Source organism: Ranitomeya imitator, chromosome 6 (assembly GCF_032444005.1).
Source record: "Ranitomeya imitator isolate aRanImi1 chromosome 6, aRanImi1.pri, whole genome shotgun sequence".
NCBI classification, from domain to species: Eukaryota; Metazoa; Chordata; class Amphibia; order Anura; family Dendrobatidae; genus Ranitomeya; species Ranitomeya imitator.
Window position 1 is genome coordinate 212,732,528 of NC_091287.1, and position 19,856 is coordinate 212,752,383.

General features: G+C 45.7%; 1 protein-coding gene across 2 annotated transcripts in view; it reads right to left on the reverse strand.

Moving 5' to 3' along the window:
• COL15A1 (collagen type XV alpha 1 chain) overlaps nt 1–19,856 on the reverse strand; it is a 1,189,398-nt gene that overhangs the window by 361,964 nt on the left and 807,578 nt on the right. For both annotated transcript variants that reach the window (XM_069730463.1, XM_069730464.1), the window contains 2 exons: nt 18,905–18,970; nt 10,788–10,841 (listed from right to left, as the gene is read on the reverse strand). In XM_069730463.1, the coding sequence (XP_069586564.1) occupies nt 10,788–10,841; nt 18,905–18,970 (120 nt within the window). The remainder of the gene's footprint in view (nt 1–10,787; nt 10,842–18,904; nt 18,971–19,856) is intronic.

Genomic DNA, 19,856 nt, shown 5'->3' on the forward strand with positions numbered 1-19,856 from the left:
TGAATGGTACTTCGGCTGGTTCTGTCCATGGACTTCCTCTGGTGGGTGTTTCTGAGGTTCCTTCCACAGGTGACGAGGTTAATTCGTTAGCAGGCTGCTCTATTTAACTCCATTTAGATCTTTGCTCCATGCCACCTGTCAATGTTCCAGTATTGGTCTAGTTCACTCCTGGATCGTTCTTGTGACCTGTCTTTCCAGCAGAAGCTAAGTTCCAGCTTGTATTTCTTTGGTTTGCTATTTTTCTGTCCAGCTTGCTATTTTTATTGTTGTCTTGCTTGCTGGAAGCTCTGGGACGCAGAGGGAGCGCCTCCGCACCGTGAGTCGGTGCGGAGGGTCTTTTTGCGCCCTCTGCGTGGTCTTTTTGTAGGTTTTTGTGCTGACCGCAAAGTAACCTTTCCTATCCTCGGTCTGTTCAGTAAGTCGGGTCTCACTTTGCTAAATCTATTTCATCTCGGTGTTTGTATTTTCATCTTTACTCACAGTCATTATATGTGGGGGGCTGCCTTTTTCTTTGGGGAATTTCTCTGAGGCAAGGTAGGCTTTATTTTTATTTTTCAGGGCTAGCTAGTTCCTTAGGCTGTGCCGAGTTGCATAGGGAGCGTTAGGCGCAATCCACGGCTATTTCTAGTGTGTTTGATAGGATTAGGGATTGCGGTCAGCAGAGTTCCCACGTCCCAGAGCTCGTCCTTTATTATCAGTAACTATCAGGTCATTCCGTGTGCTCTTAACCACCAGGTCCATTATTCTCCTGACCACCAGGTCATAACAGGGAATGAACTGGCGATAGTAATTAATGAACCCCATGAAGCACTGCACCGCTTTAAGAGAAAGGGGTTCTTGCCAGTCCATCACAGCCTGTAGTTTGGCAGGATCCATAGCCAATCCCTGGGCGGAGATTATATAGCCCAGGAAAGGTATAGACTCCTGCTCAAACATACACTTCTCCAACTTTGCATAGAGGGAATTTGCCCATAAGAGGTCGAAGACTCTGCAAACATCTCTCCGGTGGAAGTCAATATCTGGAGAGAAGATGAGAATATGCTCCAGACAGACTACGACCGAGGTGGAGAGCATATCCCGGAAGATATCATTCACAAAGTCTTGGAAAACGGCTGGGGCATTACAGAGCCCAAAGGGCATCACCAGGTATTCATAGTGCCCATCCCTGGTATTAAAAGCAGTCTTCTATTCGTCTCCCTCACGGATGCGAATCAGGTTATAAGCACCCCACAGATCTAATTTGGTAAATACCCTTACCCCCGTAGCCTATCAAAGAGTTCAGAAATCAGGGGCGACAGGTACTTATTCTTAACCCCTTCAAGACCCAGCCTATTTTGACCTTAAAGACCTTGCCGTTTTTTGCAATTCTGACCAGTGTCCCTTTATGAGGTAATAACTCAGGAACGCTTCAACGGATCCTAGCGGTTCTGAGATTGTTTTTTCGTGACATATTGGGCTTCATGTTAGTGGTAAATTTAGGTCAATAAATTCTGCATTTATTTGTGATAAACACGGAAATTTGGCGAAAATTTTGAAAATTTCGCAATTTTCACATTTTGAATTTTTATTCTGTTAAACCAGAGAGATATGTGACACAAAATAGTTAATAAATAACATTTCCCACATGTTTACTTTACATCAGCACAATTTTGGAAACAAAATTTTTTTTTGTTAGGAAGTTATAAGGGTTAAAATTCGACCAGCGATTTGTCATTTTTACAACGAAATTTACAAAACCATTTTTTTTAGGGACCACCTCACATTTGAAGTCAGTTTGAGGGGTCTATATGGCTGAAAATACCCAAAAGTGACACCATTCTAAAAACTGCACCCCTCAAGGTACTCAAAACCACATTCAAGAAGTTTATTAACCCTTCAGGTGCTTCACAGCAGCAGAAACAACATGGAAGGAAAAAATGAACATTTAACTTTTTAGTCACAAAAATTATCTTTTAGCAACAATTTTTTTATTTTCCCAATGGTAAAAGGAGAAACTGAACCACGAAAGTTGTTGTCCAATTTGTCCTGAGTACGCTGATACCTCATATGTGGGGGTAAACCACTGTTTTGGCGCACGGCAGGGCTTGGAAGGGAAGGAGCGCCATTTGACTTTTTGAATCAAAAATTGGCTCCACTCTTTAGCGGACACCATGTCACGTTTGGAGAGCCCCCGTGTGCCTAAAAATTGGAGCTCCCCCACAAGTGACCCCATTTTGGAAACTAGACGCCCCAAGGAACTTATCTAGATGCATAGTGAGCACTTTGAACCCCCAGGTGCTTCACAAATTGATCCGTAAAAATGAAAAAGTACTTTTTTTTCACAAAAAAATTCTTTTAGCCTCAATTTTTTCATTTTCACATGGGCAACAGGATAAAATGGATCCTAAAATGTGTTGGGCAATTTCTCCTGAGTACACCAATACCTCACATGTGGGGGTAAACTACTGTTTGGGCACATGGTAAGGCTCGGAAGGGAAGGAGCGCCATTTGACTTTTTGAATCAAAAATTGGCTCCACTCTTTAGCGGACACCATGTCACGTTTGGAGAGCCCCCGTGTGCCTAAAAATTGGAGCTCCCCCACAAGTGACCCCATTTTGGAAACTAGACGCCCCAAGGAACTTATCTAGATGCATAGTGAGCACTTTGAACCCCCAGGTGCTTCACAAATTGATCCGTAAAAATGAAAAAGTACTTTTTTTTCACAAAAAAATTCTTTTAGCCTCAATTTTTTCATTTTCACATGGGCAACAGGATAAAATGGATCCTAAAATGTGTTGGGCAATTTCTCCTGAGTACACCAATACCTCACATGTGGAGGTAAACCACTGTTTGGGCACATGGTAAGGCTCGGAAGGGAAGGAGCGCCATTTGACTTTTTGAATGAAAAATTATTTCCATCGTTAGCGGACACCATGTCGCGTTTGGATAGCTCCTGTGTGCCTAAACATTGGCGCTCCCCCACAAGTGACCCCATTTTGGAAACTAGACCCCCCAAGGAACTAATTTAGATGCCTAGTGAGCACTTTAAACCCTCAAGTGCTTCACAAATTGATCTGTAAAAATGAAAAAGTAATTTTTTTTCACAAAAAAATTCTTTTCGCCTCAATTTTCTCATTTTCACATGGGCAGTAGGATAAAATGGATCATAAAATTTGTTGGGCAATTTCTCCCGAGTACGCCGATACCTCATATGTGGGGGTAAACCACTGTTTGGGCACTCGGCAGGGCTCGGAAGAGAAGGCGTGCCATTTGACTTTTTGAATGGAAAATTAGCTCCAATTGTTAGCGGACACCATGTCGCGTTTGGAGAGCCCCTGTGTGCCTAAACATTGGAGCTCCCCCACAAGTGACCCCATTTTGGAAACTAGACCCCCCAAGGAACTTATCTAGATGCATATTGAGCACTTTAAACCCCCAGGTGCTTCACAGAAGTTTATAACGCAGAGCCATGAAAATAAAAAATAATTTTTCTTTCCTCAAAAATGATTTTTTAGCCTGGAATTTCCTATTTTGCCAAGGATAATAGGAGAAATTGGACCCCAAATATTGTTGTCCAGTTTCTCCTGAGTACGCTGATACCCCATATGTGGGGGTAAATCACTGTTTGGGCACATGCCGGGGCTCGGAAGTGAAGTAGTGACGTTTTGAAATGCAGACTTTGATGGAATGCTCTGTGGGCGTCACGTTGCGTTTGCAGAGCCCCTGATGTGGCTTAACAGTAGAAACCCCCCACAAGTGACCCCATTTTGGAAACTAGACCCCCAAAGGAACTTATCTAGATGTGTGGTGAGCACTTTGAACCCCCAAGTGCTTCATAGAAGTTTATAATGCAGAGCCGTGAAAATAATAAATACGTTTTCTTTCCTCAAAAATAATTATTTAGCCCAGAATTTTTTAATTTTCCCAAGGGTAACAGGAGAAATTTGACCCCAATATTTGTTGTCCAGTTTCTCCTGAGTACGGTGATACCCCATATGTGGGGGTAAACTACTGTTTGGGCACATGCCGGGGCTTGGAATTGAAGTAGTGACGTTTTGAAATGCAGACTTTGATGGAATGCTCTGCGGGCGTCACGTTGCGTTTGCAGAGCCCCTGATGTGCCTAAACAGTAGAAACCCCCCACAAGTGACCCCATTTTGGAAACTAGACCCTGAAAGGAACTTATCTAGATGTGTGGTGAGCACTTTGAACCCCCAAGTGCTTCATAGAAGTTTATAATGCAGAGCCGTGAAAATAATAAATACGTTTTCTTTCCTCAAAAATAATTATTTAGCCCAGAATTTTTTATTTTCCCAAGGGTTACAGGAGAAATTGGACCCCAAAAGTTGTTGTCCAGTTTCTCCTGAGTACGCTGATACCCCATATGTGGGGGTAAACCACTGTTTGGGCACACGTCGGGGCTCAGAAGGGAAGTAGTGACTTTTGAAATGCAGACTTTGATGGAATGGTCTGCGGGTGTCACGTTGCGTTTGCAGAGCCCCTGGTGTGCCTAAACAGTAGAAACCCCCCACAAGTGACCCCATTTTAGAAACTAGACCCCCCAAGGAACTTATCTAGATATGTGGTGAGCACTTTGAACCCCCAAGTGCTTCACAGACGTTTACAACGCAGAGCCGTGAAAATAAAAAATCATTTTTCTTTCCTCAAAAATTATGTTTTAGCAAGCATTTTTTTAGATTTACAAGGGTAACAGGAGAAATTGGACCCCAGTAATTGTTGCGCAGTTTGTCCTGAGTGTGATGGTACCCCATATGTGGGGGTAAACCACTGTTTGGGCACACGTCAGGGCTCGGAAGTGAGGGAGCACCATTTGACTTTTTGAATACGAGATTGGCTGGAATCAATGGTGGCGCCATGTTGCGTTTGGAGACCCCTGATGTGCCTAAACAGTGGAAACCCCTCAATTCTACCTCCAACACTAACCCCCCCACACCCCTAACCCTAATCCCAACTGTAGCCATAATCCTAATCACAACCCTAACCCCAACACACCCCTAACCACAACACTAACCCCAACACACCCCTAACCCTAACCACAACCCTAATTCCAACCCTAACCCCAAGGCTATGTGCCCACGTTGCGGATTCGTGTGAGATATTTCCGCACCATTTTTGAAAAATCTGCGGGTAAAAGGCACTGTGTTTTACCTGCGGATTTTCCGCGGATTTCCAGTGTTTTTTGTGCGGATTTCACCTGCGGATTCCTATTGAGGAACAGGTGTAAAACGCTGCGGAATCCGCACAAAGAATTGACATGCTGCGGAAAATACAACGCAGCGTTCCCGCGCGGTATTTTCCGCACCATGGGCACAGCGGATTTGGTTTTTCATATGTTTACATGGTACTGTAAACCTGATGGAACACTGCTGCGAATCCGCAGCCAAATCCGCACCGTGTGCACATAGCCTAATTCTAAAGGTATGTGCACACGCTGCGGAAAACGCTGCGGATCCGCAGCAGTTTCCCATGAGTGTACAGTTCAATGTAAACCTATGGGAAACAAAAATCGCTGTACACATGCTGCGGAAAAACTGCACGGAAACGCAGCGGTTTACATTCCGCAGCATGTCACTTCTTTGTGCGGATTCCGCAGCGGTTTTACAACTGCTCCAACAGAAAATCGCAATTGTAAAACCGCAGTGAAATGCGCAGAAAAAAACGCGGTAAATCCGCCATAAATCCGCAGCGGTTTAGCACTGCGGATTTATCAAATCCGCAGCGGAAAAATCCGCAGAGGACCAGAATACGTGTGCACATTCCTAACCCTAACCCTAGCCCTAACCCTACCCCTAACCCTACCCCTAACCCTACCCCTACCCCTAACCCTAACCCTACCCCTAACCCTACCCCTAACCCTACCCCTAACCCTAACCCTACCCCTAACCCTAACCCTACCCCTAACCCTAACCCTATTCTAACAGTGGAAAAAAAAAAATTTCTTTATTTTTTTATTGTCCCTACCTATGGGGGTGACAAAGGGGGGGGGGGGTCATTTATTATTTTTTTTATTTTGATCACTGAGATAGATTATATCTCAGTGATCAAAATGCACTTTGGAACGAATCTGCCGGCCGGCAGATTCGGCGGGCGTACTGCGCATGCGCCCGCCATTTTGGAAGATGGCGGCGCCCGGGAGAAGACGGACGGGACCACGGCTGGATCGGTAAGTATGATAGGGTGGGGGGGGACCACGGGGGGGGGGATCGGAGCACGGGGGGTGGAATCGGAGCGCGGGAGGGGTGGAACGGAGCGCGGGGGGCGTGGAACGGAGCACGGGGGGGCTGGAATGGAGCACGGGGGGGTGGAACGGAGCACGGTGGGGGGTGGATCGGAGTGCAGGGGGGGTGATTGGAGCACGGGGGGGTGATTGGAGCACGGGGGGAGCGGGCACGAGCACGGGGGGGAGCGGAGCACTGGACGGAGGGGAGCCGGAGCAGTGTACCGGCCAGATCGGAGGGCTGGGGGGGCGATCGGTGGGGTGGGGGCACACTAGTATTTCCAGCCATGGCCGATGATATTTCAGCATCGGCCATGGCTGGATTGTAATATTTCACCCGTTATAATGGGTGAAATATTACAAATCGCTCTGATTGGCAGTTTCACTTTCAACAGCCAATCAGAGCGATCGTAGCCACGAGGGGGTGAAGCCACCCCCCCTGGGCTAAACTACCACTCCCCCTGTCCCTGCAGATCGGGTGAAATGGGAGTTAACCCTTTCACCCGATCTGCAGGGACGCGATCTTTCCATGACGCCGCATAGGCGTCATGGGTCGGAATGGCACCGACTTTCATGACGCCTACGTGGCGTCATGGGTCGGGAAGGGGTTAATGGTGACGGAGTTAAGACCCCTGTAATCTATGCATGGATGCAATTCTCCGTTCTTCTTCTGCACAAAGAAGAACCCCGCCCCTGCAGGTGACACTGACATCCTAATAAACCCTCTTGCCAAATTCTCCTGGATGTATTGGGACATAGCCTCCATTCCTGGGAGAGAGAGGATAGACCTGCCCCCGAGGAGGTTCTTCTCCAGGCATGAGATCAACAGGACAGTCATAGGGGCGGTGAGGCGGAAGGGTCTCCGCAGCCTTTTTGGAGAACACGTCTGCATAGGACCAATAGCACTTGGGAAGGGAAGTAAGATTGGCGGGTATCTCTGTAGTGGTAACCTGAACGCACTCCCTCACATCTTCCCTTACATGATTCACTCCAACCCAATATCCTCCCAGAGGTCCACTCAATATGTGGGGAGTGGAAACAGAGCCAGGGTATTCCCAGCAGAATCTAGTCTATTCCCTCGGGAAGGACAAGAAGGAAAATAATCTCCTGATGGGAAGCGGACATGGATAATGTGAAAGGGATAGTCTGATGTGTGATTTGTAATGGCAGTGTCGACCCATTCACTACTCGAACTGTCACCGGTTTGGCGAGCATCACCAGAGGTATTGCGTGGCGGTGAGCAAAGTCAGAGGACATGAAATTCCCCTCTGCTCCTGAGTCCACACAAAGCTTGACTGTTTGAGTGGATGAGCCTAAAGTGATTGTGCCTTTAAAGGACAGCTTGGAGGAAAATGCCGCTGTGTCTAGTGAACCACCTCCAATGGTTACTGAACGCGAACGTTTTCCCGACCACTGTGGATGTTTAGTAGCATAATGTCCTTACTGTTGGCAAATATTACAACCCATGGGTGCTCGAGCGGCCCGGGACTTAGGTCCTGCTCGAGAAACCTCCAAGGCTTCATGGGAGTTGGACGCATGAACGGAAGATTCTAGAGGTCTGGCGAAAGTGGGAGCCAGCCGGAACCTCTGCCTACACTGGGTCCGCTCTAACCTCCGCTCGATAAAACGGAGGTCGATACGGGTAGATATTGTAATGAGCTCCTCCAGTATGGCGGGAATCTCTCTGGTAGCCAAGGCATCCTTCACATGATCTGCCAGTCCTTTCCAGAACACCGGAATAAGGACTTTATCCGGCCACTCCAGCTCTGAGACCAGAGTCCGGAACTGGACGGCAAACTGGCTGACCGTGGACGAACCCTGGGTTATTGCCAACAGTTGGAGCGTCATATCGTGGGTGACATGAGGTCCTAGAAAGACCTGTTTCAGAGAGTCCAGGAAGAGAGGAGCACTCTGCACCACACAATCATTGCGCTCCCACAGTGGCACTGCCCTCTCCAAATGCCCTGCCTGACAAAAGGGATAAGATAAAACGCACTTTCGCCCGTTCCATAGGAAAGCGCGCAGCCAGAAGCTCTAGATTTATGGAGCACTGACTCACGAATCCCCGACATTGCTTACTGTCACCAGCAAACTTGTCTGGAAGCGGGAGACAGGATAAAGTCGGAGCAGGAGTGAGAGAGGACAAACTGGCTGCAGCCACACTAGCAGCCTGTACAGCAACTGCGGTAACATCCACAGCTGAGGTTGTGTGCTCGAGAGCCGCCAACCTACCCTCCAGGTGCTGGATGTATCGCAAGGACTGCTGTATGTCTGCCATTTACTAGCCAGACCCTGGTGCTAGTATTATGTTAAAGGCTGGCGGAACGCACCGAGTAAATAGTGAGATGATATTTGGTGCGATCGCAGCCCGGGGTCCACCGTGCAGGAGAGAAACCTGCTGCTGGCAAATGGCGGCACTATATAGCTGTAGAAGCGAACTCTGATACTTCACAGAGTCGCCCATAAAGAAAGCACTGTGTCCTGTTTAGCTCACAAGAGTATACAGCAACTGCTAAGCTGATAGCAGTCTGTGGTCACGCAGTCAAAGAGGCACACATGCAATCTCCTCACCAGAGGTGCCGGTATTCTAGTGGCTTATTTGAGCCGGAGCCCTGATTGGCGCAAAACTCATGACATGAATTGATACTAGCGCATGGCCGTGTAGTCATGCAAATCTTTTATAGCTGCAGCAACTTCAGGACCTTCCCAGAAGGACCAATGGAAAGCTGCCACAGAACTTGAACAGGTTCAGGACCTTCCTAGATGACCAATGGGAGTTGCTGCAGTACCTGAGCATGTGACCCTTGATTTCCAATGAGAGATCTTACCTTGGGCATGCTCAGAAGGGGAAAAGCAGGACTTCATCCCAAAGACGCCTGCTCGCAGCTGACCCGTACTGGCTACAATGGCAAAACCTGGAAAGGCAGCAGTAACCCTTTGCACAGTATCAGGCTGAGCTAGTTGCTGGAACTGACGTCTGCGCTGAGCAGGTTCCACTGCGGCAGGAGAAGAATGGGAGACTGCAGTGGAGATGGCTGAAGATTCCCCCTGTGCAGAGGCGGGAACCTGATCCCTAACACACACAAACATATATATATCTATATATATAATTGTCTAAGGGTTTTTCCGTCTGTCTGTCCTGGAAATCCCGCTTCTCTGATTGGTCGAGGCCTGGCGGCAGGCACAGCGACGATGATGTCATAAAGGACGTAGAAATCCCACGTTTCTGATTCAGCGACGGGCACGTAGATGTCATAATGGTTGCCATGGCGACGATGATGTCATAAAGGTTGCCTCGACCAATCAGCGACGGGCACAGTCTGCGGCGAATTCTGGAATCATCATTGTCCATATACTACGGGGACATGCATATTCTAGAATACCCGATGCGTTAGAATCGGGCCACAATCTAGTATATATATAATCTCATTGCTTAAATTTTAAAAGGAATAATTAAAAGTTAATTTTTAAGGGTTTTTCTTTTTTGGTTTACGGTAAGCACCTTAGGGGCCCTGCAGATGCACAGATGCAACATGGTGCCTTCAATTTCTTTCACCCAAATTGGTGTTTCAAAAAACAAGTGTTGCTCATAAACTTTTATCCCATGTAACATCCTGACAAAATAAAACGATGTTTGAAAAATGATGCAGATATAAAGTAGACATATGGGAAATGTTATTTATTTACTATTTTGTACAGCATGATTAATTGGTCTAAGGACCTAAAGATTGAAAGTTTCAAAATTGTGATTTCTTTTCTTCTGAATTTTTGCCAAAATGGCAGTATTTTCACAAATAAACACAAGTCATATCGAACAAACTTTGCCACTATCATGAAGTACATTATGTCACAAAAAAATTCTCAGAATCACTGGGATACGATGGATTGTTCCAGTAATATTACCATATAGTGACACTGGTCAAATTTCTAAAATTTGGCCTTTTTCATTAGGGTCAAAATTAACTTGGTCACTAAAGGGTTAAGAGGCACATATCTCTGAATTAATTTGACACATCTTTCAGTTGTCATTCCCCAGTCATAAAAATGTATTTTCCTGCTATAATTTATACCACTGTTATGCTGTAAATTATGGTGAACTTCTCAGGAAAGGAACAGGCTGCTCTCCTCCTGTGCCAACTTTTTGAAAGTTGTCTGAGTTGGCGTTAAAATGACTTCATGCTGTGAAAACATTTTGAAACAGGTTTATGCCAGATTTCTGGTGGAAACGGACGAATCAAGCCCTTACTATTTTTGAAAAAACATTAAAATGTTGTCCACTAGTATGATATTGATGAGCAATCGGGAGGTACTTAGCACCTACACCGATAAAATGTTATCGGCAGCAGTGGAACACCACTGCTATCTACACTATGTAGTGATTGTTCCTGGCCCTCCTGGGTACTGCAGATCAGCTCCTATCAATCTGAATGACTGCACAGACTTCCATTCTATAATTAGATATCATTTAAGCCCATAAAGAACAGATGAGTTTCATTTCTTTGCTTTAATTTCCAAAGTCCGTAACTTTATTTTTCTTATTTTTCTGTGGACATTACATTTTGTCACTACCTTTTTTCCATGCAATCCATGGACACCAGTATCACCTTTTGGTCCTCTTGGCCCCTGAAAGATTAGTAATAAATTAAGCACATTAACATTAAAGACTGATCCACACTTCACAACCTCTGAAGAACAGAAAGAGGGACAAATTATGCAGCGCGATTTGACTACGCATCTACTATCCCCAAGCCACACCCATTTACCATTTCTTTTACCCCGGCAGGAGGTGTTGTCAGAGGGGAGGGTGACAGTGAGATATTCAGCAGACGCCGGGACTGCGAGGCGTAGACCCAAATCCAGAATGGTCTCACTGTATCCCAGACTGTTTGGACTAGAGGTGAGCGGATCGATTCACAGGAGTCTGCTCTAGCATGCAGGTCAGTGCTACCTGGCAGCTGGACGAAAGGCTGCTACTCTTCTACCTTCCAGCGTCCCTGGTATGGCCGGGATCACACACAGCAAGATACGGCTGAGTCTCGCAGGTTAAAACCAAGCTCTGACACCGGCACTCCAGAGCGGTGCGCGAGGCCGCATAGAAATATATGGAGCGCACGCTCCGCTCCGGAGTGCCGGTGCCAGAGCTTGTTTTTAACCTGCGAGACTCGGCGATATCTCACTGTAGTGTGACTCCGGCCTAAGGCTTTTGATTAGCCAGGCCTGGCACGATGTCATCTGTGCATCTTGCTAATCTCTACTTGGGACCTATAGACTTATTTTTTGTTCATTCATTCATAGTTGTAGCAGACAGAACTTTCTCATCGTTATGTAGCTTCACTTTATAACAGCTGGCTTTTGTCTGTAAGGTCGTGTTCGCACATTTCATGAATATTTGTTTTCTGCAGGTGTTCACACCAAACTAAATAATAACAATCTTTCCGGATTACTGCATCTTTGCTGTATTTTTTATGCCTTTTCCCGTTATTTGATACTTTTTTTGGTGCAGATGTGAAGCAGAGTTTTTAAGTGTGTTTTTTTAGTACAAACAAGCTTTGATTCTGCAGTTAAAAACGTAACTGCAGTGTTTTGCATGTGGTTTTTTAGGCTTCATATAGAATCATTTAGACTAGAGTAAAAAAAAGCACCAAAACTGCACACTCCAGCAGTCCAGTTTAGATCCACCGAGAGCACAGTTTTCATGAAATCCCATCCACTTGGCTAAACACATCTGAATTTCTGTACACAAAAGCAGCTGAAAAAACACTGCATTTGTTACATGTGAACACAGCCTAAATATCCAAGTAATGTGGATGTGATTTCCTGAAGTGTCTGCCGTCGGTGAATCTAAAGACATTGCTAAAGTGTGCAGTTTGGGTGCTTTTTTCTCTATAAACTTCACTAGGGAGCCTGAAAAATGCATGTAAAAAAACAAAAAAAAAACTGCGTTTTTAAGTTCAGAATGAAAGCATTTTTGTAGTATTAAAAAAATCATTAAAAACAAGACTTCATATCTGCAACAAAAAAGTATCAAATAAGGGGGAATACACATAAAATAAACAACAAACATGCAATACTCAAACAAGATTGTTATTGTATCGTGTAGTGTATAGGAGATCTGCAGAAAACGTGCAGAAAAAAAACGCTAAAGGCCGGAGTCACTAAACTTACGAAAAATTGGTTCGAGTCTCCCTGCCGAGAGTCACACGAGTGTAATGCAAGTGTCATGCGAGTACAATTCGATTTTTCACAACTAGCATCCGATCTACATCCGAATGCAGTCCGACTGCAATGTTATTTTAACATGAGCTTTTACATACAGCAATTCTCCATGTCATTTACACATCGTTTTCAAAGGAAATATTCGTCAAAACACGCACACACATTATGTATAATAGATAGAAAATCCGGCAATTCATGTGCCCCGTACCGTAAAATCACACTGTCCCCAGCCGATGGCTTTCCCTCTCCTGGTTACAAAAATTGCGCTGGGCCCACGCCATTTTTTTCAGAAAAATAATCTTTTATCAATTAAATACATGTCCAGTAATTTGCACACACACATGGTACTAATTGTATTTGTCACTGATATCTATACATCTACCTATTCTATTTGTATTTATTGCATGTAATCCATCTCTTCTATCCTGTCGGCTCCTGTGGTAACTTTACAGAACATGGCAGATGAATTACCGGCTTTTCTTCTATCTACCGTATTTTCGGACTATAAGACGCACCGGACCATAAGGATGCACCTAGGTTTTAGAGGAGGAAATTAGGAATAAAAAACTGAAGAATAAAATGTGGTCAATTCTGTACTTAAGATCATCTATCCTGGTAAATATGGTCCCCTCATCCCCATCCTGGTATGCATGGCCCCATCATTATTCTGGTATGCATGGCCCCATCCTTATTCTGGTATGCATTGCCCCATTCCAGTCCTGGTATGCATGGTCCCATTCCTATTCTGATCTGACGGATTGGCCCCATCCAGTTCCTGGTATGATTGACTGGCCCCATCCCCTTGCTGGTACGATTGACCCCATCCCAGTCCTGGTATCCATGGGCCCATCAGAAAAGATTAAAAAACAAACCTTTAGGGTATGTGCACATGTTGCGGATTTGGCTGCGGATCCGCAGCAGATTTGGCCCTGCAGATCCGCAGCAGTTTTCCATTCGGTGTACAGTACCATGTAAACCTATGAAAAACCAAATCTGCTGTGCACATGTTGCGGAAAATTCAGCGCAGAAACGCAGCGGTTTATTTTCCACAGCATGTCAATTCTTTGTGCGGAATCTGCAGCATTTTACACCTATTCCATCATAGGAATCTGCAGGTGAAAATACGCAGGTGAAATCCGCACAGAATCTGCAGAAAACCTGCAGGTCATTTTACCTGTGGATTTTGCAGAATCAGCGTGGAAAACTCTGCAATGGAATCCGCAACATGTGCACATACCCTTACTCTTACCTTCCTACGCTTCCTCGCAGTCGCAGCGTCCTGCTCTGGTGCCAGCAGCAGCTTAATGCTTGTAAGCAGCGCATGGCAGAGACATCATGCGCTGCTCACAAGCAGAGAACTGCCGGAATACACACCAGGTGTTCATCAGAGATTGCAGTGAGTATTTATTCCTCTTCAGTAGTGCGCACTGTCAGCCTCCTGCTTCCTATTGCTGCGGCGGTCATGTGTGCTGATACTTAAAGGGAAGGTGCCGTGATTTTAATTTTTGTATTAATAATTATTGATTATACAATCAATTATTTTTAATACAAAATTAAATTAACTACTTTAATAGTTTTTTATTTATTGACATTTGTGTGTGCCACTGGGGGCTGCCATTTTGACTAGTGGGGGTGTGTGTGTCTGGGAACGACACTTGCACTCCTCACTTACGGCACACATGGACATAGGAGCCAACAGTCGGACCCGACCGCATCTCTTACATTTAGGCCATGTTCACACAGTGCGTTTTTTACCGCGGAACCGCGGCGGTTTTGCCGCTGCGGTTCCGCAGCTGTTTTCCATGCAGGGTACAGTACACTGTACCCTATGGAAAACAGGACACACTGTGCACATGGTCCGGAAATTGTAAAAAAAAAGCCGCGCTGAATAGCTCCCGGAAAAAAGAAGGAGCATGTCAATTCTTCTTCCTGAACCGCAGCGGTTCTGCACCCATAGACCTCCATTGTGAGGTCAAAATCGCAGTAAAACCCGCAGATCAAAAATATATCTGCGGGTTTTACTGCGATTTGATGTGCAGAACCGCTGCAGCAGGAAGTGCGGGGGAGCGGGCGGAAGTGCGTGGGCGGAGTGTGGCTGCCCCCCCGTGCTCCGATCCCGCCCCCCCGTGCTCCGATGCCCCCCCCCCGTGCTCCGATGCCCCCCCCCAGTGCTCCGATGCCCCCCCCGTGCCCTAATCTCCCCCCCTTATACTTACCCGGCGTCCCGGTGTCCGTCCGGCCGTCTTCTCCCTGGGCGCCGCCATCTTGCAAAATGGCGGGCGCATGCGCAGTGCGCCCGCCGAATCTGCCGGCCGGCAGATTCGCTCCAAAGTGCATTTTGATCACTGAGATATAACCTATCTCAGTGATCAAAATAAAAAAATAGTAAATGACACCCCCCCCACTTTGTCACCCCCATTGGTAGGGACAATAAAAAAAATTAAGAATTTTTTTTTTTTTCACTAAGGTTAGAATAGGGTTAGGGTTAGGGGTAGGGTTAGGGGTAGGGTTAGGGTTAGGGGTAGGGTTAGGGGTAGGGTTAGGGTTAGGGGTAGGGTTAGGGGTAGGGTTAGGGGTAGGGGTAGGGTTAGGGGTAGGGTTAGGGGTAGGGGTAGGGTTAGGGGTAGGGTTAGGGTTAGGGGTAGGGTTAGGGTTAGGGTTAGGGGTAGGGTTAGGGGTAGGGTTAGGGGTAGGGGTAGGGTTAGGGTTAGGGTTAGGGGTAGGGTTAGGGGTAGGGGTAGGGGTAGGGTTAGGGTTAGGGGTAGGGTTAGGGTATTTTCAGCCATTTTAGCCCTAAAAAGCTTCCTAGGAAACACACAGTAAAAAAAGGATAAAAAAACGCATTAAAAAACGCATCAAAAACGCATCAAAAAAGGACAAAAAAAGGACCTGCGTTTTCTGCCAAGAGCTGCAGTTTTTTAAAAAAACTGTCCTGAAAAAAAAAGGATGGAAATCCTGAACGTGTGAACATACCCTGAGGCTGCTTCTCCTGCCTCTCAGCTGTGACCTGGACACGCCCACTGGGCTGCTACGTCACAGCTGTGAGAGGAGCTGTGAGAGGAGATCGCGGCCATTTTGTTTGCTGTGGGCTGCGAGGACAGAAGATGTTGAGGAGAAGCTGCTGGGAGCGAGGGTTTGGGGTAAGTATCTGCAGCATTAGCAGTGATCACAGCCTGTACTTATTACAGTACAGGCTGCGATCACTGCCGACCTGCCCTGTATTGCTGAAAGCTTCCTCCCTCAGTCCAGGGGCAGGAAATCCCCCAGCAGCAGCAGTGTGTCTCCCTGTACATGGAGCGTTATGTGTGCAGCACTGATCTGTGGCAACACTTCATCACCCCACACAGTGACTGTCCCTGTAGATTGCAGCCTGGAGTCTGAAGCCCCATGATTCTCTGCAGCAGGGGATCCCTCCTGGTTACAAGGGGCGGCACCCAGGCTGGCCTGTAATGGTTAACCCTTCCCTGCCTGCAGCTGTGCATGGTGCAGGGGGATCAGTGTGCAGGCACCTATGGATCAGGTGGGAGGTCTGCACAGTGTAAAGAGGTGGGCTATGGTTGGCACAGTAATAGTGTTCTAACATTTGGGCTATGGTTGGCACAAGGAAGCAGACCCAGGGGGTGATGACACTCAGCAAGCTCTAGCTGCTGTGTCACTACAAGTCCCAGCATGCCAGGACTGAGCTCCTAAGTGTTGTAGTCCTGCAGCTCCTCAGGTCTCCTGCCTGATCGTCCTACTATACAGTGCAGAGCAGAGGGCAGTTGGTCTGAGACTAGTGATCCAGGGAGCAGAAGAGGAAAGACTGAGACTGAGCCCTGACACCCACCCTAAGCTCACTGACCCACCCCATGCCCCCTGACACCCATCTCCTGCTCCCTGAAACCCACCTCAATCTCACCGACACCCCAAGCCTGCTGTCTTTCAGGACAAGCTGTGAGGATCGTCACCAGGGGCGTACATACAAATCATAGGGCGACATAGCATAAGGTCTAATTGCCCCCCCCCCCCAAAAAAAAATAAATAATAATTGTGTGGGGTCACAGAAGGGCATAGCTCACAACTTTCCTGCCTTTACATAATAAATATACCGCCATATATATTTATTACATAATACTGCCATATAGGTCATACATAATGCCGCCAGATATATCTATTACATAATACTGTAATATGGACAGAACGTAATGTTGCCATATATATATTTTTTGCATACTGCTGCCATATAGATCAAACATGATGCCACCATATAATGTATATTTTTTACATAATGCTGCCATATAGACCACACTTGATGCCGCTAATTATTATGTGTGACCTGTATGATGGCATTATGTGTGATCTATATGACAGTATTATATGTAATATGTATGGTTGTATTATGTTTGATCAGTATGGTGCAATAATATAAGAACTATATGACGGGATTATATGAGAACTGTATTGTGGGATTATGTGTGATCTATCTATGTGGCAGTATTATGTGAGAATTATATGGTGGTTTTATGTGTGATCTACATGGCGGTATTATGTGTGATCTGTATGTCAGTATTATATTCAGAAAGCGGACCCATTCTAGGGTTGTTCTGGCTGAGCACCTGCACGCGTGTCTGGGGTAATAGAGGGGACAGCATGACCTCCAGTTAGGTGTAGTCAGGGGAAGGCTGGTGAGGCAGCTGAAGAGAGGGGTCTCATTTTTATTGTTACTATATGGCTACATTTCCTTCCCAGCGTCACCCCGACTGTGCCTGTCGCCTTGCTTTCACACATCGCCAGGACAGGATCTGAGGAGGGGAATGGGGTCTGCATGCAAAGTCTGGATCAGAACAGGCCATCAATCCTCAGAAATGTTTCCTGGATTTCTGTGGAGCAGGCGGTCCATCCAGGTGTGTATAAGACAGCGCTCTATGTATAATCCCTGGCTGCTCCGCGCACCAAACAGGGGGCCCCTATAGACCAGCACACTGCTCTCCTGAAATACTCTGTGCTGCTGTCACCCTGCTCCCTCCACCACATATCTCCCAGAATCCTTGCTGCCTGCCATGGTGACTGTCTACTTGTCAGTATAAGGCTGCTTTCACACTAGCGTCGGTACGGGCCTTTCACAGTGCGTCGTACTGACGCATGCTGTGAAAGAAATGCCCGACGTGGGCAGCGGAAGCAGTCTTGCGACGCTTCCGTTGCCCCATTGTAAGGTCTGGGCATGAGGGGGCGGAGTTTCGGCCGTGCATGCGCGGTCGAAAATGGTGGACTCGACGCACAAACGTTACATGCGTCGGTAATGTTAGTCTATGGGGAAAAACGCATCCTGCAGACAACTTTGCAGGATGCGTTTTTTCTCCTGAATGACGCATTGCACCGTACAGCCAACAACGCTAGTGTGAAAGTAGCCTAAGGCTGCCGTCCACGCTCAGTATTTGGTCAGTATTTTACCTCAGTATTTGTAAGCCAAATCCAGGAGTGGGTGATAAATGCAGAAGTGGTGCATATGTTTCTATTATACTTTTCCTCTATTTGTTCCACTCCTGGTTTTGGCTTACAAATACTGAGGTAAAATACTGACCAAATACTGATAGTGTGACGGCAGCCATACTCTGCAGTCACCAACAAAATGGCTGCTCACTGGGTTCCTGAATCTCATCCTCTCTAATCCCTTAGCAAACACCCAGAAGGGGAGGAGACATCACACAGGTCAGCAGACTCCGCCCATAATTACTGCAGTGCTGTAATGTGAGCTATTTGTACACTAGGTTTTTCTGAAATTTCAGCAGCTGCTCCCCCTAGTGTTGAAAAGTGGAAATTCCAAAACTTTTCAAATTGTTTTTCATATTTTACTAAATTATAAACAAATGATAATATTTTTTAAGAAAATGTAATCATTAATTCTTTACATTTTTACAATTTCTGAAAATTTTTTTTTTTTTATGGCACCTTCCCTTTAAGAGAAATGAATATTCTGGCCTTTAATCCTATAATTAAGGGCGCTTTTTATGTTTTTAACTTGGTTTGACATGCCAAAATAAGTTTTTTTTCTTTTATTCCTGGGTTGGAGTGCTTTCACTTCCTCCTTCCTTACTAAATTTTAAACATATTTAGGCTGAAATCAAACTTCTATGTATCATGGTCTGAGGTTGGATGGCAATGCATCGATTGGCTGTGGGTCTCCCAAACCTAACTCAACAGCCTCATATATGCCTATGGGGTTGTCTAGTTCAGGTCAGGAGATAATGCATACAATGCCTTGCGAAAGGATTCGGCCCTCTGGAACTTTTCAACCTTTTCCCACATATCATGCTTCAAACAAAGATGCCAAATGTAAACTTTTGGTGAAGAATCAACAACAAGTGTACCACAATTGTGAAGTTGAACAAAATTTAATGATTATTTTAAATTTTTGTGGAAATTCAAAAACTGAGAAGAGGGGCGTGCAATATTATTCCTAGTTTTCCTTATCTTAGTCACAGTATACTCACTTGTGCACCTAGGGGTATCACAATATCTGAAAGGTTTAATAATCCTTCTGTGTCATTTAGCAGTAACTGTTAAAAAGAGCAGATGGTTAATTTTATATTGCAATTTTAATACATTCTTACTTATAATAAGGAAAAAATAGAGCAACAGAAGCATACATACATCCCATACATTTTAGTTTGCTTACAGCTAAATGATGATTTGTCCAATCATTCAGCTGGCAGTTATCTCAGCCGTCTCTCCCATAACAGAAGCAATTGCTCCAACGACCTCTCCTGTGTTCTCTAAGAGAGTCGCTGCCGGACATTCCTGACAGTGGTTTATCTCATAGAGAACAAATGGATCTGCAGTACAAAATCGTACGTACCAGACATTTAACTTCCCCGAAATTCATCTGTAGAAGTGGATGGTACTAAAGCCTTCCTACTCCTGAAGACATAAATTGTGTCATGTGTACAGGGTGGGCCATTTATATGGATACATCTAAATAAAATTGGAATGGTTGGTGATAACTTCCTGTTTGTGGCACATTAGTATATGAGAGGGGAAACATTTTTCAAGATGGATAGTGACCATGGCGGCCATTTTGAAGTTGGACATTTTGGATCCAACTTTATTTTGTTCAATGGGAAGAGGGTCATGTGACACATCAAACTAGCACAGGCTTCCAGTATCCATTGTTTCAGATACTGCACATCTCGTATCTTCACAGCATAGACAATTGCCTTCAGATGACCCCAAAGATAGAAGTCTAAGGGGGTCAGATTGGGAGACCTTGGTGGCCATTCAACTGGCCCACAGCGACCAATCCACTTTCCAGGAAACACAAAAATCGGAACACAAAAATTGATGGTATGGTGTGGTATATGGGGTACAAAGATAGTGGGAAAGAAGAAAAAAACTTTGTTCCAGCTCCAGAAATGCTTGAATAAAACTTGGTACTTTATTATTCCA